General features: G+C 36.7%; 2 protein-coding genes across 2 annotated transcripts; both read right to left on the reverse strand.

Annotated features, from left to right (window-relative positions):
• Nucleotides 1-1,196: 1,196 nt before the first annotated feature.
• Nucleotides 1,197-4,220, reverse strand: LOC104223284 (O-fucosyltransferase 37). Its single transcript, XM_009774696.2, has 6 exons — nt 2,781-4,220; nt 2,524-2,692; nt 2,307-2,396; nt 1,894-2,177; nt 1,550-1,808; nt 1,197-1,471 (listed from the first exon to the last, which is right to left on the reverse strand). The coding sequence occupies exons 1-6, from the start codon at nt 3,416-3,418 to the stop codon at nt 1,256-1,258; spliced, it is 1,656 nt and encodes a 551-aa protein (XP_009772998.1). The 5' UTR covers nt 3,419-4,220; the 3' UTR covers nt 1,197-1,255.
• A 330-nt stretch (nt 4,221-4,550) lies between these two features.
• LOC104223285 (adenylate kinase 4) lies at nt 4,551-9,229 on the reverse strand. Its single transcript, XM_070171158.1, has 6 exons — nt 9,038-9,229; nt 6,175-6,320; nt 5,951-6,070; nt 5,671-5,838; nt 5,274-5,363; nt 4,551-4,861 (listed from the first exon to the last, which is right to left on the reverse strand). The coding sequence occupies exons 1-6, from the start codon at nt 9,144-9,146 to the stop codon at nt 4,763-4,765; spliced, it is 732 nt and encodes a 243-aa protein (XP_070027259.1). The 5' UTR covers nt 9,147-9,229; the 3' UTR covers nt 4,551-4,762.
• Nucleotides 9,230-27,535: the final 18,306 nt, after the last annotated feature.

Here is a 27,535-nt window from a genome sequence, read left to right on the forward strand (position 1 = left end):
CTCTATCGACTATTCATTTAATATCGCTACAAAGTAAATAAATGTGCCACAAAATAGATTATAACTATACAAAGCATTGTTTTTTGTGGGATTGAAAATCATTTTGATCCCCATTTTTGTATTAAAAATCAAACTCCTCTTCCAACATTAAACAATATACATTCCGCTCCTCCAAATCAATTATATTTGTAAAAATACCTATTTTACCCTCAATCTTATCAATCTTGGTCTTTATTTTTTATTTTCTTACTCTTTAATATCTGAATATTTTTTAATCGATATTATGAATTTACCTATAGTGAAAATAATATTTTTAAAATTTTAAAAAACTGAAAAAAGATATCCAATCATATATAATTTATTGAAATTGAGTAATAAAGAAAATGGGCGCAATTAAAATATCAGAATAAAAGATCTTATTAATGTCGATCAAATAAAAGTTAGTACAGTAATATAAAAAAAATAATTAAAAATAGAGGACAATGTTATAACAAGATTACATATTAATAGCTAAATTCGCCATGGAAGATTTTTGTTATGTAAGAAATCTTTCTACTAGTGTATGTTGTAAGCTGGCTGCTCTAGGAAATGGAAAAAAAAATCCAAGTGAAAATGATATTTGAAAATTAGAGTTGTGTTTGAACATGAATATAATTTTGGGTTGTTTTTGAAGTTTTGTGAGTGATCTAAGTGAAAATTTTGAAAAATAGTTTTCTGGAGTTTTTCAAATTTTCGAAAAATTAGAAATTTTATGGCCAAACACTGATTTCGAAAAAAAGTAAAACAATTTTGAAAAAAGTAAAAAAATTCTTATGTCCAAACGGGCTCTATGTATTTGTATTAAGAATCCCCACCTTCAGTTTCGCATATTCATTTTAATTCAATTCTTAACGTTCTTCTGCGACGAAGAGTAGATGCATTTTGGCTGTTGTTAGTACAATGGCATTGAAGTGGAAAAGACTCAACTTTACTATTAAGAATATGTGCAGACGTTTTAGCCTTTAACTTTGTCTAATTAAGAAGTTATTACCCTAAGTTTAAATACTTTCTCATATCCTTTTCTTTTACTCTAAAATACTGATTTATACCTGTATTAGACCCCATACTGCTTTTTTAGACTTGGTACAGAAATGATCTTTTTTTTCAGCTTGGCAAACTGGAAATATTCAACTCTGAAAAAAACTCATGGTATTGAACATTTGCATACAAAATTTTAGCCTCAATGGTCTAAATTCTTGACACAGAGATATGTCTATTATTGTTTGCACATACACTCAGGAACAGGATATGCTATTACATCTCTGTCAATCTTCTTCGTCCTCGGCTCAGGTTGCCCCTGACTTTTTCGATGCAGTTTCTTTATTATCCTCTTGAATTCTTGATCAGGTATAGATGAATCTTCAAAGAAAGGCAGCATCATTCTCTTATTTGGCTTTATATACTTTCTGTGTCCTACATATGCCCTATGTCCCTGACCACCAAAGTTCAAAGATAATCAGCATTGTCCAATGTTAAAAAGATCAGTAAATAAATAACAAGTGCTTAATACCTCGAGAGTTCGGCCCATGTTACCTCCATGGGAATTGATGAAAACATCACTGCTCAAAGACACAATGTAGTCGATAGCTGCCAATATTGAAGATTTTTCCAAGTATGGAGTGAGCTCTCCATTTCGCGCCAATGTATGCTTTTTGACTAAATTTGGGAACTCCTTTTGTAGAGGCTGCATAGCTTGCGCGTCTCCAAAGGGTTCTCCTCCAGCAACATATATACGAGCACTGCTTGGCGCTCCTAAACCCTTCAGAAATCTGTAACATAATGCCCCGTTTGAGAGTGATTTTAGGTTAATTTTTAGTAAACCAAAACATGGTCAAGGACTTAAACAAATTTTACCTTGCCATTTCTGATGCATTTAAGGGACAAAGTCCTGCAAGTCGCCGTTGTGCATGAGTCATGTTCAATTTTCCAGTGAGGTATTCAGGGTGAGATTCCCTTTCCCTACTTATAATACTGTCAAATTGCTTCCCTAAACCGGTAAGACATCCGGTTCTGATCCAAACATCCTTCTCTAATCTGAGATGGATGGCAACATAAGGACCTTCAATCCACATTCTTCTAGCTATCTGATATCCTAGCTCCCTAATTGGAGTTGCAAATCTTAGTGCATGGAATGCAACCTGTTCATATTACAAAAAAACAAGAAAGTTACTTCCCAAATTTTTGTCAACTATCGGAGATACCCAAGGCAGCTCCCCGTGTTAGCTTAATCACTAGTGCAGAAAACAAGCTGTCGTTCGTTGTATTACCTTGCATTTGAGCTTCTGCAAGTCAGGCGGAAGATTCTTTGAGAGTTTAGAATCTAATCCTTTCAATATAAGCAGACCTTCTTCGTTTAGCTATAAAATTAAATGTAACATAAAGTTAAGACTAAATTGAACTAACATAACAAATTTAGACAGGATGAACTATTCACTACTCAACTTAAGTATTAGTACAGCAAAAGGAGCAGTTTCAATATCTTACTTGTTTGAGAAATCTGGCTCTAAGCCAGAGTGGCGATACATGAAAAGGAAGTTCGCGGTTAATAGTCTGTTTAGAAACAAAATGTGTAGATGGCAATGATGTTACAATCCGAACATCAGCTATCAAAGTCTTCTTGAAATGTTCAACATCGAATATATCCGAAAATTCACTGCACACAAAATTAAGTATTTATAATCTTGAAACCAAATGAGCCAAAACAGTGGTTAAAAAAAGCCAAAAGGAACTTCAGATTTTACCTATCATCACCCCAAATGTGATTTACTTGCAAAACAGGAACAACGAGAGAAGCTCCAAGAATTCTTGCTATGACAACTGCATCAACAATCTGATTCCTTTGCTGATTCAATCCTCCTGAAGCAACAACAACCAAAAATTTCCTCCTCTCTTCAGAAATCCTTGCAGAGGCTTTTCGATACTTGAGACTGAAATCCAAACAAGGCATGTATCCTTGATTATCTGGTTGTTTCCAGAACTCTTTTTCCTCCTCCGAAATATTTCCGATAGCCCCGTGAGCTGGTAGCGGCACCATTGCTCCAGTAGATAGAGTGACTGGTTCATTTTGAACAGAAACTGATGCTGCAGCCAAAACAGAAGCTAAGAACAGAGGAGAAGAAGAAGTCTCAGGGCATGAGACTGAATTTTGGAAAAGCGTTGTGAATGTGAGCATCAAAATGCCAAAGAAAGTGAGGAAAACGAGAAGAGAGAGGAAACAGAAAGAGAGAAATGGGGATGAATAGAGATATGTTTGGGTGATTCTTGAGTTCTTTTTGGGTGAGTAATGGAGGGAATTGAAGGGAAATAGTGAGAGCAAATGAGTGAAGAATGATGGGTTTAGAGAGATGAATGAGCTCTTGGAATTTCTTGTTCTCGCCATTGAAGATTCTCTGAGAAATTTACAGAAGCTCTTGAGGAAATTATGGAGCAGCTAAATGTATTTCAGTGGAAGATGGTTTTCTAGAGAGAAAACGGTGGAATAACAGAAAATTAAGAGAACTAATGGAAGGGGAGATTTTGGTCAAGATATTATTTACAGTTAAGTTGGTTACAAAATTCTTTTTCTCCCTTTCCCGCCAGAACTTAACCAACTGTATATTGCACGCGTATTTTCCTAAAAGAGTTGCAAATTGCAAAGAAACCCCTCTTACTTCTACTTATTGATATTGTTGACCCTTAACTTCCCTCGAAGAGGGTAAGGGTGACCAGAACAAGGGAAGCCTCCAGAGACGATTTTTGGCAACATAACTGCTAGGTGAACTCCAAGTAGCTTTTGCAACTGTCACACTCAAATTTTCTGGATCTCTGTTTTCTTATCATTGCATGGTTCCTTTACTCTCAAAGATGGACAATTTTGATTTTCTGAACACAAAGTTTTTATATGTTTTTGTGTGTGTATTCGATGTTCTATGTGATATTTGCATCGATGGTGCAGCTTCCATATGACTTTCTTTCTTCCTCAACAAGGAGGTTGAGTAATGGAGTGCAGGAGGTTGAGTAATGCAGGCAGATTACATTTATGTTCATACCTTTCACCCACCAACATCTTATAAAAGAAGGTTATTCAGACAAATGTTTTGGTGTACAGCAAAGTAATAAAAATCTAATCCAAGGCATGCTACGCTAGTTTCAGCAAACAAAATAGCACTAAACCAAGAAGCACCTTGCTCAGAACTATCAAAAATTCAGCCAATAAAGTAACCTGCAAAGAGTTTAAAAATACTCCTTTCTTCTCGTAAGAACTTAAACCTCAAGAAACATTATTTCAGGGTAAACAAACTGTTTTCTTATAAAAGACGGCAGCTAAGAGAGATGCTTTTGTGGAGCGACCTGTAAATGATAAGAGTCTCTTGACAGATATAGTAATGTTTCATAAAAGCGACTACTGAAAATAACATATCCAGAACCCAGAAGCTTCTTCAATTACCCTCCCACACACTCAAAAATGGTGGCTCCAACTAGCATCTTCTGTTACACTCTTGACTTCATCCTGGCTTGGCTAAGAGTAATAATTTTGTGTAATTTCCTACTGAACTGCAAAAGCTCAGTAGATATCAATGTTAAAAATAAAATAAAATTCAGCAACATTTTTCTGAAGTTCATAAGAAGTTGATACCAGCTAGTGCCATAAAAGATAAATAGCCCTGTCAGTCATCTAGAAATTAACGGGTTGAACCAAAATTCAGAGTTCATTGTTTAAACAAAAAAGTTTGGCATCCTTCCATCAGGAGAGAGCTTTCTTGACTTCAGCTGTGACCGCCTGTGGTGGTTTCTCGGCAGGAAGATTCACTACATTACCCTTCTTGGCGTAGTAGTCAATGACCTGCACATTAATTCAATAACTTAGCATGACGACAGAGATTGAAGGTAGAGCCCAACAGACAACAAAATGACCATTAGCCTTCACATGTTTTGAAACAAACATTATTAGGTCAAATGACTGCTATACCCTGTATATAATCTTTGTCCTAAAGTGAGAGGCTATACTCAATTGTAAACTGACGATCTCTCTTGAACACTTCGAATGTCAAAGTGGTAAACATTGCCAAACATCTTATTGATTAAGTTAGATTCCGAAATGCAATTCTAGACATACTTTCCCCAAAAGGGATCCTACTCAGTTCATGCAGGACTTGAACATTAGCTTGAGATCAATTCTCTACCAAAGCAACTAGATAAACAGATGTGTTTTCCTTTCCCTTCCCCACAATAAGTAGAGATAAACAGCTGTTTACCGGCTCAGTTTGCCTGTGGAAACCTTCCAGCCTTGACTTGAGAACAGCAGCAGTATCATCTTTACGTTGTATCAAAGGCTCTCCAGTGACCTTCATGAAGACAAATAAAATTTAATTAGATTCAGATATCAGAGCTTCCATTTTTTGTTTTTTGTTTGGAGAAAGTCCTTAATACAGAAAGTTGTGAAACTAAGTTTTTCTGACAGAATTTAAGCTGCATAACAGACAATAACGATTATAAAATTGTAAATAAACAATTGCTCAGTCTTTGCAGACACATTACAATGAAGTACTTCAGCAAAAAGACTTCTTTTTTATTTTTGATAAGTTAGAGAGGAACAACAGTATTATCACAACAGACCAATTAAATAAATAAATTTTGACAGTATTATCTTACATCATCTACCCCAGGTACTTTAGGAGGTGCAAACTTTGTATGGTATGAACGACCACTAGCTGGGTGGATCCAACGTCCGGTAATTCTCTCCTCCAAGATGGCATCATCAATCGCAAAATTAAGGACCTTATCAATTTTAGTCCCTCGATTTTGAAGCATCTCATCAAGCTGCAATAAGTAGAGAAAGACATGATTTCCTACTACAAAGATTCAAAGCTGACAGGAATTGAACATAAAGACAATATAAACATAAATAGTCATGGATTAACAGGAAAAGAACCTTTTCTGCTTGCACCACAGTCCTAGGGAATCCATCAAGAATGAATCCTTTTTGACATGACGGCTTCTTTAATGCTTCGTCTATGATACCAACAACCAAGTCATCAGAAACAAGTTCTCCCTGAAAAGACAGTACAAAAACAATTTTACTGAGGAAAGGAAAACCAATGTGTTCAGGGTAGTCAGAAAACTATAATAATAATTAAAATAAACAACCAATGTGACCTTATCCATGGCCTCCTTCGCCTTAATGCCCAAAGGCGTTTTGGCGGCAACGGCAGCTCTCAGCATATCCCCAGTGGCTAAATGACACAAGCAGTACTCATCTTTAATTATAGGAGATTGCGTTCCTTTCCCTGATCCAGGTGGGCCTGCAAAAAAATTCTAGTTTTTAGATTACCTTAAAAAAATAAAAATAAAAACTAGTTTTTAGAGATCTCAACACAATAATAGTTTGGAGAGAAGGAAAATCTATAGAATTATCTATCACAAAAATCTGGCAAAGCAAAAGAGAACTATTCATAATTCTACATATAAGTCCATATGATGACAACTCAACACCCAAATGACTTCAGATTGAGCACATGGATGACATTGTTTGTCGATAGAAACTAGAACAATAATATTTTTGATAAGGTAAACCAGAACAGAAATATTTAAACACAATTGCTATGACATAAATACTAGTCAACTACGAAAAAGAAGAATTCGTATAACTCATTAAGAAAAACCAGCTCCAAACCCAATCCAAATATATATATATCCTTGGCTAAAACTTTCAACTACCTATATATCTGCCCCTTACGAGCATTATGCAAAAAGCTTAGAGAAGAAAAAAATGCCAAAAGACCTAAACATGAAATAGGAGGCAAATTATTGTCCAGACTTCTTCTGGAGGCATGTGGAATCGATTGGAATGTTTTTTGCCTTTCTGTTTATATTATTGAGAATCAAATCAAGTCTATGAACTCCAGACCAAAGGATTACACCTTGGTTTAGTGTTGCAAGGGTTGAGCGGGTGGTAGCTTGACTTGAATCACAAAGAGATTTCCAAAAGGAAAAACACCATAGAACATTCGTATGTAGAGAGAGCACTTTACCAGAGCACAGCTACTTCTATCCAATATCAGCAAAAATGAAACAAGTCATAGAACACATGCATATAGAGAGAGCACTTTACCAGAGAATAGTATAGCTACTTCCACCCAATATCAGCAAAAACGAAACAAGTCAAAAAATAACTTTCAGTGTTACGTACACGTGATCTTAACTTTCAATGTATTATATCGTGAAAGCTAGCAACATAAAAGCTAGTATCATTACCAAATTATCCATTACAAATATCAAGAAAACAGATGCTCTGGCAGAATCCCTATTTTAGCTCGAAAGCTCCGTTGACTAATTACTCCTTTTAAGGAATACTATTGCAGCTTGACATAGCATATTAATTGTTTAGACTTGAAACTGAAATGCAACAGTACGAATTCAATCATATTAAAAATAAGCACAACCATGGACGCACTCAAAGCATGTAGAAACTAGACTTGCTAAAATGAGTTTGAGACAGCTATTTAAAAGAATGAGTTTGAGATAGCCAAATTTCTCTTACTTTCAAAAATATTTAATCTCCCATCAAGATCCTCCATGGCATCCTACTTCAAGCCAATTCCAGAAATGTTGCAAAAGGAGGCAGCACATCTTCGAGCTAAAGATTTCCCATATCAAAACAAGGCAAAATTTTACCATTTCTACTCGCTTCTTCTCATATCATAGTTATTGCACTCCCGGTGCCTCCCAATTTCAAAGACATTTTTTGACTTCTGACTTTCTAGACTCTTTCTTATACTTTCTAATATTCATAACCAATCTTCTAGAATTTTCAACATCTCACACAATTTTATTTGTGGATAAGTAACATCTGACGCAAATGTAGTACCAAAAAGTTCATATATCTATGTCACCTTATTTTAAAAAATATAGATAAGACTTCAGATGTAGATATTAACCCAAAATACGCACCACGACTTTGGTTCAGTGCTAAGGACACGACGTGAGAGATATAGATAAGGCGTGCGTCAAAAATTCGAACAATGCCACTGACAAGGAGCCTGGTGAATAACGGGAGCAAAGTAAGGGTGCAATTTTACTCTTCGACCGCTTCACTTAATAAAATTTAACCTAGTGCAACCTGTGTAAAGCAGAGATTTTTTTCAGAATTTAATATAAAAAAAATCTGGAAGATCTTGCTTCATCCTCTAAATGATAGGGCTGGGCGAGGAGGTGATACTTGTTATCAGGTCAGAGAGAACCCTGGCCCGTAAGCTGCCCCCCTTAAAACCTACTCCCTCCGGTTCACAATAAGTGACCAATTTGCTTTTAGCACGCCCATTAAGAAAATACTAAATTCTATACAAAAATACCTATTATGACTAAACTACCCCTAATTAAATATTTAATGTGAGGAGTAAGAAAACTTTTTAGGGATATGTACATAGGGGTTATTTTGTAAAAACAAATTGAATTCTTTCTTGATTACATAACTGGACACCTATTTTGAACCAAAATGAAAAAGCAAATTGGTCACTTATTGTGAACCGGAGGGAGTATTACTTAATAAGGATCTGTTACGCGCGATATGCCGACGACTTACTACTGGGAACCGTGGGTTCCGCCGAGCTTCTCATAGAAATACAAAGACTATCGCCCACTTCCTACAATCTGGCTTGAACCAAATTCACCTAAATTCCAGAACTTTCTTCTCGTTTCCAGTATGCACAATCTCCCTCCCACTCCCAAAACCCCAAGGAGCAAAACCCAACACAGAAATAAACTAATCATTACAAAATTCTACTTAACTGAAACGGAAAAACTGTAGATCTGATACAATTATGGGGGGAAAACCCATATAAAGTACTCAAAGAAAGAACTTTGAGAGTGAAAACCAAATATATGTACCGATAACATCAAAGTAATAAATAAATTGTGTGGATCTGATTGGCAAAAAACCATATGATACAGTAAAAAGAAAGAATTTTGACAACATCAGATATACACACAAATAAAAGAGAGCAGATGTGAGTATAATTACCAATTAGAATAAGACGTTTGTCAGGCTTGGAGGAACACCGCATGCGGCGGAGGAGCTCCGACATGAGGCTCTCCGACGGAACATCTTCTAAGTTCACGGATGTCGACATTGTTTCAATGGAGGCTTTGGAGTTTTGGGTGTTAGGATTCGGAACTTCCAACGCTTCAAACTGAAGCAAGATTTACACATAACAATGACACTACATGAGGTTTGCTGTTATAATGACTATTATATCCTTGAATCACTGTTTAATTACACATTCTTCCCTCACCAATATAAATATTTTGAGAAAGAAAATGTCCATATGTTGCTAAAAGACACCTTTTCTCTTTGTCTCACATAGCCTTAAGTTAGTAAGTCTAATAATTCTTGTTTTTAAAGTTATAACAAGAACATACCCAAACTTTATCTCTATCCGATGAATGCAGAGAGGTTATTTTCGATCTCAAGAGAAGGGGAAGAAAGGAAGTAATAGAACAAACAATAACAATAACGGGATAAAAAGATAACTGAAGCGAACGATATAATAAATAGTAATATAGATTTAAAAAATAGGAAAATACAAGAATAGTAATGATACTATTGAAAAGGAAAGATAATTTTTTGACTATCTATTAACCTTTTACCCCAATTTTCGACATTTACCTCCTAATATCAAGGATCATTGATAGGGGGAATATTTGTTTTAAGAATATATCTTTTTTCGTTTTTAGAAAAAGAAGAGGAATTTTGAGATAAAGAAGAGTAAGAGTGGTCTCATATAGTAAACCTTTTGTGAGAATTATATGCTTGAGAAGATTCCTTTTAAAAGAGTGGACAGATTTTTAATAGACAAAAATGACACTATAAACATTGAACTGAAAAGTGTACTTTCCTTTTGATTGGTCCCAAAGATTCAAAGAACACTTTTAAAATTCAATGTACGATGCTTTTGATCAATTTGTCTGACTTACTAAATTTTTTAGCATACTTTCCACCTATCTGAAAGGTATTTATAATAATCTTACTTCATTTGTACCCGCTTTCGAGGATAACTAACTATAATTGATTGGATAAACCATTTAGTACGAAAGAATAGTTAATTATTGGATTTTTAACAATAGCAAACACTACTTCTAAAATAACCCAAGCAAAGACACTCTACCAAACGTGTTTGGTTAATATAGACGGGATACCACTTCAACATGTTAAAATAGCATGGTCTAATTAATTTTCGGGCTGGTCATTCAAAAATAATCGGTCTTTGTCAAGTTATTGAAAAATAACCACTATTTTGCTGCAACAAAGACCGGTCCAGCATAATATACTGGAGTTTGGTGCACCTGTGTATGAACTCCCAGCATATTATAATGGACCGATATATTTTGCTGACTCCAGTATAATATACTGGAGACTGGAGCACCGATGCTCCAAACTCCAGTATATTATGCTGGACCGAGATATTATACCGGAACTCCAATATATTATGCTGGAGTATTTTTCTGGATTTTAAACAGTTATTTCGTTCAGATTTATCTTTACATGAAAAGTGGCTAAATTTCGATTACTTTTGAAACTATGACTATTTTTGAATGACCACTTGTAAATCTGATTATTTTTGAATTTCCCCCTTCAACATAGCCTTTCCTTTTCTTTTGTTTTCTTTGTTTAACCAGAAAGTAGGAATTTCGGTCAAAGCCTATTTTTAAAAGTACTCGAGTTAATGATAATCAAAAAAATGAATATTTTTGTAATGAGAAAGGAAAATTAGAGTATGAAATAGCAAAGTAATCAATATAAAGCAAAAGTAAATTATTGTATTCCAATAGTCATCAGAACGTGTTCATACAAATGACATTTCTCTTCCTTATATAGTTATTTCTAAGTACAACATCTTTTTCCCTTTATGATCGAGTCATTATGAGCATTAATGACATTAATGAAACGTTATAATTGACAGTCGTAACTGTTTCATAAAGATTCTGTAACGTTTCTAATCATTAATGTTCATTAATTGAAGACCAATGAATCTGTGCTTTTTACTATCTTGGTTCATTCCACCGGTGTCTCTTCAAATTAATAAGAGACTCGAGCAACCGTTCTTCTTGTCTTTTAGACGTTTTGCTTGTACCTATTAAGACTCACATCTTTTTAAGTACTCTTCTCTAGCTGTCACTTTTCTAATGATTCATGTGTCCTGCCATGTCAGCCACATAATTAATTCCACGTGTAATATTTATTTTACCCAATACAGATAGTCCCCTCGCTTGCCAATTATTCAGCAATTGAATATTTGGGAAGTGGATCTCATTTATGGCGGGAATCTTTGTCGTTGTTTCCCACGTATCATTATACCTTTTTCTGAACTGATGTGTCGTACCATTTAATGCATGTGACACGTGGCAGTCATCGATTAGCTTTGCAACTCTGCAGCGGGTTTTAGGGCTTTTTTGTGGCTACTCCAGTCACAAAGTGATAGTTTTCATAATGACGTCTCCATCATTACCTTTTTTTATTTGACTGTTGCTTCTGCATATAAATACATCCTTTGCCTTTAATTTTACGATTTTTTTTCAGTGTCCTTTATTCACATCTTGTTCTCGTTCTTCAATTCGTTCTACTTCTCCATACAACTATGTCATTCATCAAACCCTGATCCTCGAGAAGTTCTCATTGTAGACGAACTCCCCCTTGCTCCTACCAGAAGTAGGAGAAATGGTAGGTTGCATAGTTTAGGATCAGTGTCTGTACAGGGTTCTTCTTCTCAACCTAGCTCTACTCCTCCATCATCTTCTAGAACTAGGGCTTCTTTTTCACATAGATCTTCTGCTAAAAATAGAGATTCTAGTGAACCAATTCGTGAACCTTCGGTTGATGAGATTATCCCTGCTGAACTATCCTTCTATTCTGATAGAGAATCGATTAGGAATCAAGTTACTTCTATAACTTCCCATGATCGTGCTGATGTTTACCCCTCTCAGATTACCGAGGGTTTGATTTCTGTTGTACGTAGAGACTGTCATTATAAATTTGATTTCCCAATTCTGGTCCCCAATGAAAACCAAAGGATCACTTATTTTAAAGTTAGCTTTTCTTTTGTGTATACATATCCCTTCGCATTAGGTTTGCCGTAAATTTGATGTGTGTTAGGACATATTGGCCCTATTGTATGGAGGGCCGTGGCATGCCTTAGGTATTTGGAAAATCTGTATCAGTTACCCTTCACATTTTATCATCTAATCCATCTTTACTCTCCCAAATTATTCTGTCGTGGGATTTTTACTCTCGTGACGAGAAGTAAAAGTGTTTTAGTTAGCCCTGAGAATGATAAAGATCGTTGCTGGTATGCCCGGTTCGTGACTGCCCCCACACGTGGGTTAGTAGGTGAAAAGAACATGCCCTTCCCTAAGAAGTGGAACTTTGCATGTAAGTTTTTCTTTCATTCTGTATTTCTCCTTTTTTTTTTGTGAAGAGCTTGTACTTCTCGTAACTGTTTTACTTTTATCTTTCAGCAACCATGAGAACTATTGGGGAGATTCTTGGTTTCCATGGTTGGGTAGAAAAATTGTTAACAATTGCTCATATGGAAGTAAGGTCTTGGAAGTATCTTTCAAATAGATTTGGATGGAAAGTTAAGACTTACGGTAACTTTCTCTTCCACTTTCTTTTTTATTTTCATTCTTATCTTAGAATTTGTTAAACCTTTTCTTTATTAGGGTTTCCCATTCGGGGTGTGAGTGATGAATCAATTGCTGCCCCAAGGCTCTTTTTAGCAAAAGCTCAGGAAATAATTTTGAGTTCCTCATAAAAAAAAGAGCTAATAGGCCACACGATTCCGAAGATGAAGAGGAGAGGGATGAAAACTCATTGGTTCGTAAGCCACGAGCCAGAAGACGGGTCATTTCTGATGACGAAACTCCTCCTCCTCCTCCTCCTCCTCCTCCTCTTGTTTCTGTGTTTGAGCATGAGAGTGCTACTTTAGTGAGTTCTGATGAAGAGACGCCTGCAATACCCCGTGACTCTAATGAACACCTATTTTCTCGTGGATTTGATGATGAAAACATTTGCTTAATTTTCGAGGAAGCGCTTCTTGCCTCTTTTCCTATGTCTGCTCCAATGGAACCTCAGTTACTTGTTCCTATTGTTGCCAATACTGCTCCACCCGTGGCTATTTTGACTTCTTCTACTGTTACTACTACCACAACTTCCCATGCTGAAATTAGCTCTTCTAGTGGAAGTAGGGCAATGAAACAAGTTACCATTAAGATTCCCACAGATGGTAACCTTTTGAAGAAATTAGGCCAGGCTGACGTGTGGTTGAAACCACTGATAGGCCCAGTTGAGAAGTCTAAACTAGAAAGTCATAGCTCTCTAACTTGGATGAATGATATTGTGCATTCATCCTTGAAGGTATAAACCTCGCCTTTTTATCTTGTGTGATTTTTCTTTTATTAGTATCACATTTCTTTTTCTTACTATGTAGATCAATCTCATCGGTACAAAGATGATGAAAAAGATTGTCCATATAGAACAGCTAATGCATGACTATCATACTGAGGCATATAATTGGAAAGAGCAGTACAAGAGTCTTCAACTTGAAATGGAGGTTTTAGAGGAAAACAGGTGTACCTTGGAGCAGCAAGTAAAGGTTTTGGCGGCAGAACTAGCGGTTGAGAGAGCCTCTTTTAATCAGACGAGCAAAGACAAGAACCTTCTTGAGTCTTCACTTGCTGAACAACGTTCTAAAGCTACTGAAGATCAGAGGTCTGAAATACCTATTGAATCAGAAAGAAGTTTATGCTGGTGAGCTTGTTCAAACGCTCACCCAAGCTCAAGAGGATCTCCAGATGTCTTCTGATAGAGTTCGATTTTTGGATTCACTTGCTCCCCTACAAGCTTCTTATGATACTGCCTTAACTGAGAAGGAAGAACTTAGAAATGAGATTGAGCATTGGAAAAGAGACTATAAAGCCCTTGAGGACAAGACTGCCGTTGAAGTAAGTTGGGCTTTTTTGAACGCACGCCATGATACTTTAATGGAAGCAAGCCAGGAAGGCTTTGACTTAGCTGCTGAGATTGCAAAGATCAAGGAGACTATTGAGAAAACCCAACAAAGTCAAAGATTTTCTTCACCCGTGACTGACATTCTCGAGGGTGACAAAATTACTCCTGGTGAGGCTGCTATTCAATCTCCTTCCGCTCAAGTTACTATTCCTGCTTCTGATGATGTCGTTCTTCACCCTCCTAGTTCAGATTCTGCCTCTAAGTGAAAGTTTTAAGAAAATGTGAAGTGTTGTTGTGTTGTTTTTTTTTATTGGTGGAACGCTTGGAAGTTTACCTCTGATCCCATTTAGGGTGATGTTTTGGAAGATCTTGCCCCTAGTTTGTTTCGGGGTTTTTTGTAAAGATAATTAGGTTGAAACTAAGTTCATACTTGGTTTTAACCAAGTTATTATGATATTATAAAGTTTTTTGTCCAACCTTTATGACAACTTTATTTCGAGTTTCTGTTTTACTCTCTTAGTGGTTTGCCCTTGCCTTTTTCTTTATAAGTTTGGGGCTTTATTTTTCACTTAAATTTAATGTTTGGGTTTTTGTTTTACCCTTTGCTATTTTAACTTTTGCATTTAAAAATGCTTTGTTAACTTTATGACTTTTTGAACAAGCACGAATTATAAAAGAGGGCCCTTTTATATACTACACTTAATGAAGAAGACATCTCAACTTCATAATGGTGTAAACATACGAAAGAAGAAATACGAATACACATGTTTCTTTGAATAACTTTTGAAGAAAGTCTTGTATTATTCGTACTTTAAATAATACTTTACATGTATTTAAGTATCATCCATAACTTTTTTCGTATTGTTTTCTTTACAACAGGTTTGTGAAAAATTTAAGTGTATATCTTGGAAACACATGAGTAAATATTGCCTTTGCCCTATACATTCGTAAGATTTTGAAATTTACATCCATGAGTGTATTCTCCATAGGTTTGAATCAGGCTTGTGTTTTTGACTGCTCGTAGCTTTGCTCTGAACTTTCGATTTGTTGGGTAGACTTTAAGTAAGCTTGACTTGAATTCTATTTTTTCCAGTCTTCTTTTCCTTTCTCATATATACAGTCCCCCAAGTGTTTGAGCTTTGAAGTATGAAATCTCGAGCACTTGATAATTCCTTTCATATGGTCCTTTTCCTGAAAAAGGAAAAACGTACGGGACTCGAAGGCAAATATAATTTAGATGATGACTGCTTAACCCTTTATATTTCCATCAAAAAAGTTGCAACCCTAGACCAAGAATTATATTACTTCCGCGTGTCTTTCAGGTCTAATATCATCATTTGGTGTGGGCTAGCTTTTTGCCTATCATCTAAAATTGTTAGTGTAATTTTAACAATACAAAATACAAATCTTAATTGAGGGATACCTGACCGCGGGTATTTTCTTTCCTTATGAATAGTACTTCTTCAGATGAAAAGCATTCCAACTCGAGGGTAGAACCTTTCCATCTATGGTTTCCAATTCATATGCACCTTTTCCAGCGATACCTCGAACCTTGTAAGGTCCTTCCCAATTTAGACTCAACTTTCCTGCATTGGTTGCTCTTGTGGATTAGAAGACTTTCTTGAGTACGTTGTCCCCAATATTTAAGTGCCTAAGATGAGCTTTCTGAATGTAATATCGCTCAATAACTTGCTTTTGCGCAGCCATCCTTATTAAAGTTGTTTCTCTCCTTTCTTCAAGCAAATCGAGATTTACTCGCATCTCCTCCTCATTTAACTCTTCGGTTGCTTGGATGTATCACGTACTTAGCTCTCCTATCTTAACTGGAATTAAGGCTTCAGCATCGTACACAAGTGAAAATGGTCTCTCCCGTACTTGTTTTTGTTGTTGTTTTGTAAGCCCATAAGACTCCAGGTAACACTTCTGGCCACTTACCTTTTGATTCCTCTAGTCTTTTCTTGAAGTTATTAATAATAACTTTATTTGTTGATTCAGCTTGTCCATTGGTCATGGGATGATAAGGTGTTGAAGTAATCCTTTTAATTTTCCAACTCTAAAAGAATTTTGTGATCTTTGCACCTATGAACTGTGGGCCATTATCGCACATGATTTCTTTTGGAACCCTGAACCGACATATGATGTTTCGCCAAATGAAGTCCCGGACTTCTTTTTCATGAACATGTTTGAAGGCACCAGCTTCTACCTACTTAGTGAAATAAGCAGTAAGTTCTAACAAGAATAGTACCTTTCCTTTGGCTTGTGGTAATGGACCCACGATATCCATCCCCCACTTTGTAAAAGGTCATGGTGCAAAAACTGGATGTAATAACTCTGCTGGACGATGCATGTTGTTACCATATCTTTGGTATTTATCACATTTGGCCACGAAGCTCTCCGCCTCTTCTTCCATTTTCGGCCAGTAATACTATCATGCCCTAAAACTATATGACCGACACTCGGTATTCTACCTGACCCGAGTGAACCATCCTATAGATTAATACATATCCATATGCTTAATAGGAGGATGCGAAAGGCTCTTCAATTTCAATCATTTTAAGATATACGCAAAACATGAATAATGTCTTTAAGTAAATATTTTCCTTTGAAGGCAAAACTTCATAAAGATAAAAGAAAATTTCGTTCATGCATGCCATGTAAGTAACCATAGGATTACAACCCAAATTGAATACTATCGTTGTCTATGGAATATCTATGATACGAACTGAAATAGTCAGCCAAGGCATAACCTGGTGGCTCAAAAGGATATTAATATAATAAAGTCCTCCACAAATACAAGCGTGGAGTCTCACCAGATAACGTCAACGGAAAGTGTAGAGCTGCCCTATCCATGCGGTCTAAGTTGCTCAGGTCCAGTCCCCGAAAATAGAAAATGGAAATGTGGCCGAAAGGCCTAAGCTCTACATGCCTAGTACGAATCATGAATCGTTCCCCCAAAAGAAAATAGGACGATATTTAAGAAGATATAAGATATGCAATAATAATTGATATTAAGAAAAAAGTATTCATATCAATTAACAATAAAAAGTATAATAAATAATATGGTAAAACATATTTTCAAAGTCTTCCTTTATCATTGATCTTTGCAAAATCATGTTAGATTTTTCATTTATCGGGAGCACTATACCATCACCAACACGAAAAAAGGTCAACTAGGTTATGTACCTAGTGGCAAGTATCATATACCCTACTTGCTCAGATCGCCTCATCGTTGTGCCTCACGAATTGACTCAGCCATGATAATAAAGTAGCACAATAGTACCCCTAATGGGAAGTACTCTACCGTAGTCCCCAACCCTAAGGTAGGTTCTACGCCTACACCGACACGTGTAGTTTCATGACCTAATGAGGAAAAATGTCCAAGGTCAATCTCGGTGAATTTAAGTAACTCCCAAAACCTTTACATTTATCAATGATGATATTTATATCTCAACTATTTGAGAATAGCTATATCCAAGATATTTTACAACTCATGTATTTTCATTTCAAAATACTACAAGTGCTATTCCTTATTTATTTATTTATTTTCTTTAATTAAGAAACAACATTGCAGGAAATAATATTCATATCACTTAAATCTTTTATGATGCAAGAATGGTAAAATCCCAACTCACTCATCCCCACAAGCTAGGATTCGCATTTTGAAACTCAGTTTAATCGTGTTTCGATATGAGTTTGGAGAAAAGTTCTAAGGGTAGTAAGTTTCAACGTACCTCAAATTGCTTCCAACCTTATCACAAATAATCCAATAACGCCAATGAGCCACGATCTACATATACGAACTCACATAATTCAAGAACGAATCACAACGATACCTACTAAACCAACTAAGTGTCTACCACTTAAATCTAATCTTGTAAGTTTAACAAAAATCCTCATTTGATTATTGGAATGACAATCCTTGAATTTTAAATCCAACTTATTCATTAAACTTGTTATGGAATCTAGTCATTCCACTATAAACTCAAAATAACATCGTTCAAACAACACCCATCATTATTCATCATTCTTACCAACCAACTTTTCAATTTCAAGACTAGCTTGTAGGGTTTTATGAATAGATGTTTAAGTACAAATCTAACCTCATAAATATACTCTACTACGCACGTGGAGTATGGTACATAAGATTGGAGTGAAGAAATTACCTCTTTGTCGAACCCTAAAAGTTTCAAGATTTGAGTTTCTTGAAATGTCCTTGAGATTATCTTCAAAAATTTATGAATTCCACGATGTTGGAGGGTTAAGAGATGTAATAAATGAATCAAATTTATCAAAGAAAGGCATTTAATTCTTACCTTGAAGATGTATTAATGGTAAATAACTGCTCCTTCTCTCTAAACCCCAAGACCAAGTCAAATATAATATAATCTCTCCTTTTACAAAATGCCTACAAAAACTTCAACTGTGGATTCTAAATTTCGGGTGCTGAGTTGCACGCCTTCATCGGGTTCTAATTTATTCAATCACAGGAGCAACATTTTAGTCTTCAACTTTAATCATTCTATTTCCCACTTGCTTTTGTCTTTCATAATTACTTTCATTATTTCATTATCCTTGTTATTTAATTAACTCAATTGTCCCCCACTTGTCTCTTTGTTGGCCAACCACTTTTCCTAGTTTTCTAAATCCTTTCTCGTTGCCATCTGAAGACTAGGATTTTAAATCCTTGTTTTCCTTATTAAATTCCAACTCTTCAAGTTGGTTATATACCATTGAATTCTCAAAATTTCAGCACTTATGAATAGAAATTTGAAATGCTCCAAATGCATTTGATGACCTTGTAACATCCACTAATTCAATGATTAACTATCGATATTGTCCCTAAGCATTCTAATAACTTTGTTCCACTCGAATAATCATGTAGCTCAGATTTAATTACATAGCATTCTCAAGCTCAAAATTAGTAGGAGTTAACTAAAAAAATTTACGGGGCTTTACAAATACCCTGCTCTCATTAGAGTTTTTACCAAGGATCTTCCTCCTGCGTAATTTCCACAATGTCCTTCATGTATTTCTTTCATCACGTACTCTGTTTAAGAAGGTCCGAGACATCTTGCTAAAGGATCCCCGAACATTTTTCGATATAAATTGCCTCGATCCAAACAATAACGGGTCCTGAGCCTTTTTTTATCTTCAGGTAAGATTCCATTCTGCAAAAAATTAACGATCTCGTTTATCCAATCCCAGGTTAGATTATTGAAATATACCTCATTTTTGTCTTGATCGAGTGTTGAATGAAACAAATGTATCACGGAAGCATTTTCTTCATTTGTTACTTCTACAGCGGATTCAAGGTTAGCCAACATGTCTGCTTCGACGTTATCTTCCCTAGGTATCTGCACGATTTTCCAAGATTAGAATTGTCTAACCAAATCTCGTGCCTTTTCCAAGTATTGTTGCATCCTCGTCTTTCTAGCTATATAAGTCCCCTGCATTTGATTAACTACGAGCTGCGAGTCGCTTTTGATTATAACCTGCTCTATTCTGAGCTCTCGTACCAATTCTAAACCTGCAATCACAACTTTATATTGTGCTTCATTATTAGTAATAGGATGGCTCTTTATGGCTTGCCTTATAGTTTCTCCTGATGGTGGGATTAGAACAATTCCTAAACCTACCCCTTTAACATTCGAGGAGCCATCGTTAAATAGGGTCCACGTACATAGATTGGAACCCGTTAAATACCTGCAATTCTTTTTTTTTTGCTTCTATTACTATCCCTGGGCTAAAATCTGCCACAAAATCTACTAAAACCTGTGATTTTATTGCAGTTCTAGGTTGATATGTGATGTCATATTCACTTAGTTCTATGGCCCATTTGGCTAACCTACTTGATAACTCTTGCTTATGCAATATATTACGTAAGGGGTAGGCAGTCACTACAGAGATAAGGTGACATTGAAAATAAATCCTTAATTTTCTGGATGCCATAATTAATGCTAAAACAAGTTTTTCTAACTTCAGCAACCAATAAAGACTTACTAACATAATAAATCGGAGATTGTTTACCTTTGTCCTCTCGAACTAATACGGCACTTACCACCACTTGTGAAATAACGAGGTAGATGAGTAGCTTTTCTCCATCTTTTGGTTTAGCCAGCAACGGTGGGTTTGACAAGTATGCTTTTAAATTTTTGAGCGCTTGTTGACATTCTTCATTCCATTCAAATTGACTTTGCTTTTTCAAAACTCAAAGAACTTAAAGCTTTTCTCCGAAGATTTAGAAATAAATTTTCCCAATACAACTATCCTACCTGTCAATCTCTGCACTTTTTTTGCTCGTGAGTATATCTGGTATTTCTTCAATAGCTTTAATCTGCGCTGGATGTACCTCAATTCCATGGTTAGAAATAAGGAATCCTAAGAACTTACCTGATGACATGCCAAATGCACATTTTTCGGGATTTAGCTCAGTTAAACTTGCGGAGAATCTGAAATATTTCCGTCAAATGTTGGATGTGATCCTCCGCCTGTGTTATCTTGACTAACATGTCATCAATGTAAACTTCCATGATTTTTCCCAGGTACTCTTGGAACATTTTCGTTACTAACCTCTGGTATGTGGCTCCTGCATTCTTTAGACCGAAAGACATGACTTTATAATAGTAAGTCCCCATTTCTGTAATAAAGGAAGTTTTTTTCCTCGTCTAAAGGATCCATTTTTATCTGATTATATCCAGAGTAAGCATCTAAAAAGCTTAACAATTCATGTCCTGCAGTAGCATCAATTAGTTAATCTATGTGCAGTAAAGGAAAAGAATCTTTAAGGCAGGCTTTACTTAAATCAGTATAATCTATACAAACCTGCCATTTACCATTCTTTTTAGGTATCACTACAGTATTCGCTAACAAATTAGGATATTTTACCTCTCGGATAGATTCGATTTTTAAAAGCTTTTGTACCTCGTCTTGAATCACCTGGTTTTTAAAGGATCCTTGCTGCCTTTTCTTTTGTTTGACATGTGGATGTGTTGGATCTTTATTTAGTTTACGGATCATCACTTCCGGGGGTATACCTATCATATCTGAATGCGACCAAGCAAAGCAATCTGTGTTAGCTTTTAAAAATTCAATTAACTTACATTTCAACTCTGGGCTCATATTGGTTCCGATGTAAACTTTTCTATTTGGCCAATGTGTAAACAACCCTACAGCTTCAAGCTCCTCGATTGTTGTTTTGATGTTTTCATTCTCCTCTAGCTCTTGAATTGTATCTGGCCTTGAGTCTACATCAGTTTGGACATCTTCAGTTGAGGTTTGCGTTGCCACAGCCTCAACTGAACTCTATAGTTGCTATTTTTCATCTGCCACGCTAGTTTGTATACTTGAATCTGCCATGGAATTGATACTTCTAGAAACTTGTTGATCACCACAGATTTGCCTTATTCCCCATTGAGAAGGGAACCTAATAACCTGATGTAAAGTAGATGGAACGACATCCATCTCATGAATCCAAGGTCTGCCAAGAATCATATTATATGACATGTCCGTATCAATTACTTGAAATTTCGTATCTTTGACTACTCCTTCTGCGAATGTGGTGAGAATTATCTCCCCTTTTGTGACAACTCTTGAATTTCAAATCCAGATAAGGTACGTGCTTTGGGTACCAATTTGTCATCAACTTGCATCTCATTTACCACTCTTAAAAGAATGATATTGACAGAGCTACCTAGATCAATCAAAACTCGTTTCACATCAGTATCATGTACAAGTAAAGATATTACCGGTGCATCATTATGTGGAGTCAACACCCCATCCGCATCTGCATCATCAAATGTTATACTGCCTTCTTCCAAAACTTGGCGAACTTACTTTCTGTGGGTGACTGTGATTTTTTATACCTTTTTTGCAGTCTTGTAAGTCACACCATTGACCTCTTCTCCTCCGCTTATGAAATTTACTGTTCTCTTTGGTGACGGAGGTTTTGAGGGATCCTGTCTATTCTTCTGTATGCTTGCTTACCTTTCTCACTGAACAATTCAATTAAGTAGCCGTGTTTTAATAAGTGTTCTACTTCAGCTTGTAGAAATATGCAGTCTGTTGTTTTATGACCGTGATCATTGTGGAACTCGCACCAGAAATCTAGGTTTCTTCTGTTGGGGTTCGATCTCATTTCTTTTGGCCACCGCACCTTATCTCCCATGCTTCGTAAAACAGACACCAACTCAGATGTGCTAACATTAAAACTATAACCGCCAAACTTTGCTTTTGAACCTCTATCGTTATCCCGCGTATCTTGTGTGTCTCATTCCTTTCTATACTTGGATGATGAACCCGAATCTCTGTCCCTAGATCTGGAATCGTACCTCAGGTTCTCCTATTTTGAATGTGAATCCCTTCCTGCTAGTCCCATGTATGGTTCATACCTTTTCTTACCGGACCTTTTTTCAGTCTCTAGTCTCCTCGAGTTTACTCTTTAATCTCCCCGTGACTGAGTGATAGTATCTTCTTCTATCCGCAACTTCGTGTTATACCTGTTATAAACATCATTCCAAGTAGTTGCAGGGAATTTTCGTAAGCTTTCTTTGAGTCTTCTCGTGGCTTCTGAGCTCTTCTCATTTAAATTACTTGCAGATGCCATAACCGCCCAATTGTCAGGTACGCGTGGTAGCATCATCCTTTCACATTGAAATCTATCTACAAATTCTCTAAGTAACTCTGTATCTCCTTATTTTATTTTGAAAATGTCTTCCATCCTCTTCTCAAATTTCTGAGCTCCCGAGTGTGCTTTTATAAACGAATCTGCAAGCTTAGCAAAAGAATCAATAGAGTTTTCAGGTAAAAGAGAATACCATGTTAATGCTCCCTTTGTGAGTGTTTACCGAATGTTTTGACCAACACTGATTCAATCTCTTGCTTAGTCAAATCATTGCCTTTCACGCCTGTGGTAAATATGGTTACATGATCTCGTGGATCGGTAGTTCCATCATACTTTGAGATATCGGGCATCTTGAACTTTTTTGGAATAGGTAAAGAAGCGGCACTTGGTTTCCAAAGTTGTTGAGAATATTTCTCCATGTCCACCCCTTTGATTATAGGTGGAATACTAGGTATCTGCTATATGCGATCATTCATCATTCCGCTCCTTGATCTGTTTTTGCAAAGTTAGTACTAAACTTTGTAAATTAGAATCAACTGGGATACCTGACCCTCCATCGCGAGATTCGCTGGGAGTTCTTCCGCTTCCTGAATTAGCGAGTCTTGAGCATGGATTCTCTATGGTCGCGGTGTTGTTTGGAGGCGGAGTTGGGGGTACAGTTGGAAACCCTCTGACAAAAGCTTGAAGAGAATTGTTGACCTATTATGCAATTAATTGCTTCAATGCTGCATCGATAGCTTGATCGTCCTCATATTGGTCATTTATATGCGATTTAGAACTGTCAGGTGTCCCTTCTCGAGATTGTCGATGAGAGTTTCATGGTGAGGGGATTGAAGTTCCATCACCTTGTTGATTTTGCTGATTCAACTGTTGCTTATTTTGTTGGTTTTGTTGATTTTTGTCGTTGACGTTCGACATGATTTTTTGGCAGAAGAATGGATTTGGAAAGTGAAAAGATTATCAGATTCCCGGCAACGGAACCAATTTGTTTAACCAGAAAATAGGAATTTCGGTTAAAGCCTATTTTTAGAAGCACTCGGGTCAAGGAATATTCTTGTAATGATAAAGGAAAATTAGAGTATGAAATAGCAAATTAATCAATATAAAGTAAAAGTAAATAATTGTATTCTAGTAATCATCAGAACATGTCCACACAAATGACATTTCTCTTCCTTATATATCTATATCTAAGTACAACGTCTTTTTCCCTTTATGATCGAGTCATTATGAGCATTAATGACATTAATGAAACATTATAATTGGTAATCGTAACTGTTTCGTGAAGATTTTGTAACGTTTCTAATCATTCATGTTCATTAATTGAAGACCAACGAATCTGTGCTTTTTACTGTCTTGGTCCATTCCACCGGTGTCTCTTCAAATTACTAAGAGACTCGACAACCGTTTCTTCTTGTATCTTAGACGTTTTGCTCGTACCCATTAAGACTCACATCTTTTTAAGTACTATTCTCCAGCTGTCACTTTTCTAATGATCCATGTGTCCTGCCATGTCTGCCACATAATTAATTCCACGTGTAATATTTATTTTTCCCAATACATTCTTTCCTTTAAATGAAAATTTAGAAACTTGGACTAAAATAATAAAAGTTCAACAAAAAAATAAGTGGATAATACAACGAAAAAAAGGAATTGAGGAGGCAAATTCTAAAAATGAGAGATGTTAATCCTCTCTTTATCCCCTTTTTCTTTTATTAGAGACTCTTTTTTAATCACTACTAGATATACTAAAAAAGGGACAACTCGGTACACTAATCTCCCGCTATGCGCGGGGTTCGAGGAAAGGTCGGACCACAAGGGTCTATTATACGCACCTTACCTTACATTTCCGCAATAGGTTATTTCCATGGCTCTCTACTAGACACACTGAACAAGATATAAACTAGTACCATCCAAAAAGATAATATGGCAAATATTAGCCTTTATTCAAAATCTCTAAGAAAATATTATACCATAAAATACCTGGTTTGGTTTTTGTATGGGTCAAATCTGACCATACATGGATTAGCGCTAAAAGGAATGGCAAGGGGCCGACTAAGCCGTGGTTGTATCCACAAGGCATCATAACGACGAGTATATCGGCCATTGCCGAGGCGAAGTATATATTGTGACACTCAAAGGGAACGACCTAAAGTACAATCAGCAGATTAGGGTATTCTAGCTAAGGACCGTTGGACAACAGAGAATACTTACTCTCTATATATATATGAGGTAAGAGAACAAGAAAGGGTTTTTTTTCTCCTTCATAAAAGAGAGAAGAACCAGAGAATGTTTCTGAGGAAAAAAAGTGAAGGTTCAGATCATGGCTACAAATCTTTGTAACCATCATTATTGAATCAATAAAGATACATCACGTAGCTGTTAATGGCATTTCTTCTTTTCCTTCTTTGTTCTTACATTACGGAACAGTACGTCAAGAATGTAAGCATATCATTTACGTTTGATATCTTTTATAATCTTAAAGAGTTTATAAGCTTAATTATATCATATTCTCTTATTCAATGTGTTTTGATCTAGAGTTAATTATCCTTGGCTAGGATTTATCCTCTGTTTTTTCATTAATTAGTTTAACAAAATTTTTAATACTTTTTGGTCAAACAATTTGGCGCCGTCTGTGGGGATTTCTTAGCCAAAATTTTAGTTTCCTCTAGATCTAAAGTTGGCCAAAGTATCACTTCCCGATTGTCATACCCTCACCATCTCAATATAAACACCAACTTGAAACAGTGGTAGACAAGCTTTTGATATAACCAAACTAGTCAGGGTCAGATCTTTGCATGAAATCGAAATTTATGTCAGACATCTACACAAAATTCGCATCTCGCTGGAGCGATGGATTTGGTACGTCGTACGAGTACTCAAAGCGGGATTACGGCCACTACGCACTTAGCATGGTCACAATCCTATTTGCTATATTAGCGTTATATGTCAATCTATACTTCCACCTCTTAGGGAAGGACGATAGCCTACCGTGTGATTCTTTGAAATAACCATCTTATCCTACCATATTTTTGTACCTGTATGCGCGTTGAGTAATTTATGTACGGAGTATAACTTGTGTTTCCCTTATTTTTGCGCACATCGGACGGGGTCGGACCGGGACCTGAGCTCGAGATCCTAACAGGCAAAGTATGTTCAGCCCATAAGGAACCTAGACGCGACTGACGGCGAAGCCAATCACGAGGCTATCAAATCTGAAACCGACATTCGAGTACAGGATAAAATGGGTCGTCCTACAGCTCCCTTCCCACTCCGCCGACCTATCAGGTCAAGGTAACATGAAATTTTGTTTGGGCTTAACTTGTCATTTTTTTGGATCGAGATAAGAACACCAACATTCACATAGGTGCGCGAACAAGGAACAAACACACAGAACACATCAGGACAACGTTCCGCACCATACTATCCCGCAGAAAACATCGAGAAAGACCCTCCATACCATGCCATATTACAAACAACGGACAAACGGCTCAGAACAAGCCAGCATTATTAAGAATATCTCAATGACCTGTAATTAGGAGGTGAGTCCATGGAATAGTCTCTCTAACACAGGCATAACGTAAGCAGAAAAAACTTGCACGGTTGCTCGCCATGGAAATCCTATGCCGGTTCAGCCGACCAGATATTACGAATCACGCCCGAACTTCGTTCAAAATTGATTAAGTCCCAGGGTATTCAGAAGCACAAGTGACAAAATTCATCGCCCATCCGGCCAAAGAAGGTACTAAACAAACCGGGACTCACCCTAACACACAGTACTCTCTAATAAAAGCAAAACTAAACAAACTGGGACTCATCCCAACGCACAGTACTCTCCAATGAAAGTAAAATTAAACAAACCGGGACTCACCCCGACGCACACATAAACAATGCAGCAATGAGTAATGTTCTCCAATAAAAGTAATGCAACAGGCAAATTTCACCATCCCACCAAACCCGTACATCGCCAAGTGAAAGGAAAAGTTCGACTTCGCTTGAACTCACAACGGGTTACAATTCTGACCTCGCTCGAATTGACACCCTTACGGCCACCGGCCAGCGCCAAGTAAAACAAAAGTTGGACTTCGCTCGAACTCACAACGGGTTACAATTTTGACCTCGCTCAAATTGACACCCTTACGGCCATCAACCAGCGTCAAGTGAAAGGAAAAGTTCGACTTTGCTCGAACTCATAACGGGTTACAATTCTGACCTCGCTCGAATTGACACCCTTACGGCCATCGGCCAATGCTAAGTGAAAGAAAAAGTTCGATTTCGCTCGAACTCACAACGGGTTACAATTCTGACCTCACTCGAATTGACACCCTTACGGCCATCAGCTAGCACTAAGTGAAAGGAAAAGTTCGACTTCGCTCGAACTCACAACGGGTTATAATTCTGAGCTCACTCGAATTGACACCCTTACGGCCATCGCCAAGTAAAAGGAAAGTTTGACTTCGTTCGAACTCACAACGGGTTATAATTCTGACCTCGCTCGGATTGACACCCCTACGAACCCCGGTCATTGCCAAAAGTAAGTCTAAGATCGATCTCGCCTAAGTTGGCAAGTCTGAATTCAACCTCGCTCGAATATACAAGTCAAACTTGACTTCGCCCAAGTTGGCAAGTCTGAATTAGACCTCGCTCGAATATACAAGTCAAAACTAACTTCACCCAAGTTGGCAAGTCTGAATTCAACCTCGCTCGAATATACAAGTCATTACTAACTTTGCCCAGGTTGGCAAGTCTGAATTCGACCTCGCTCGAATATATAAGTCAAAACTGATTTTGCCCAAATTGGCAAACCAGAAGTCAACCTCGCTCGAATTTGTAGATCAAAAGTGACTTTATTCGAACTCACAAAGTGAGATCCGATCTCACTCGGACCAAGCAAACTA

This window comes from Nicotiana sylvestris, chromosome 3, assembly GCF_000393655.2.
Source record: "Nicotiana sylvestris chromosome 3, ASM39365v2, whole genome shotgun sequence".
NCBI lineage: Eukaryota > Viridiplantae > Streptophyta > Magnoliopsida > Solanales > Solanaceae > Nicotiana > Nicotiana sylvestris.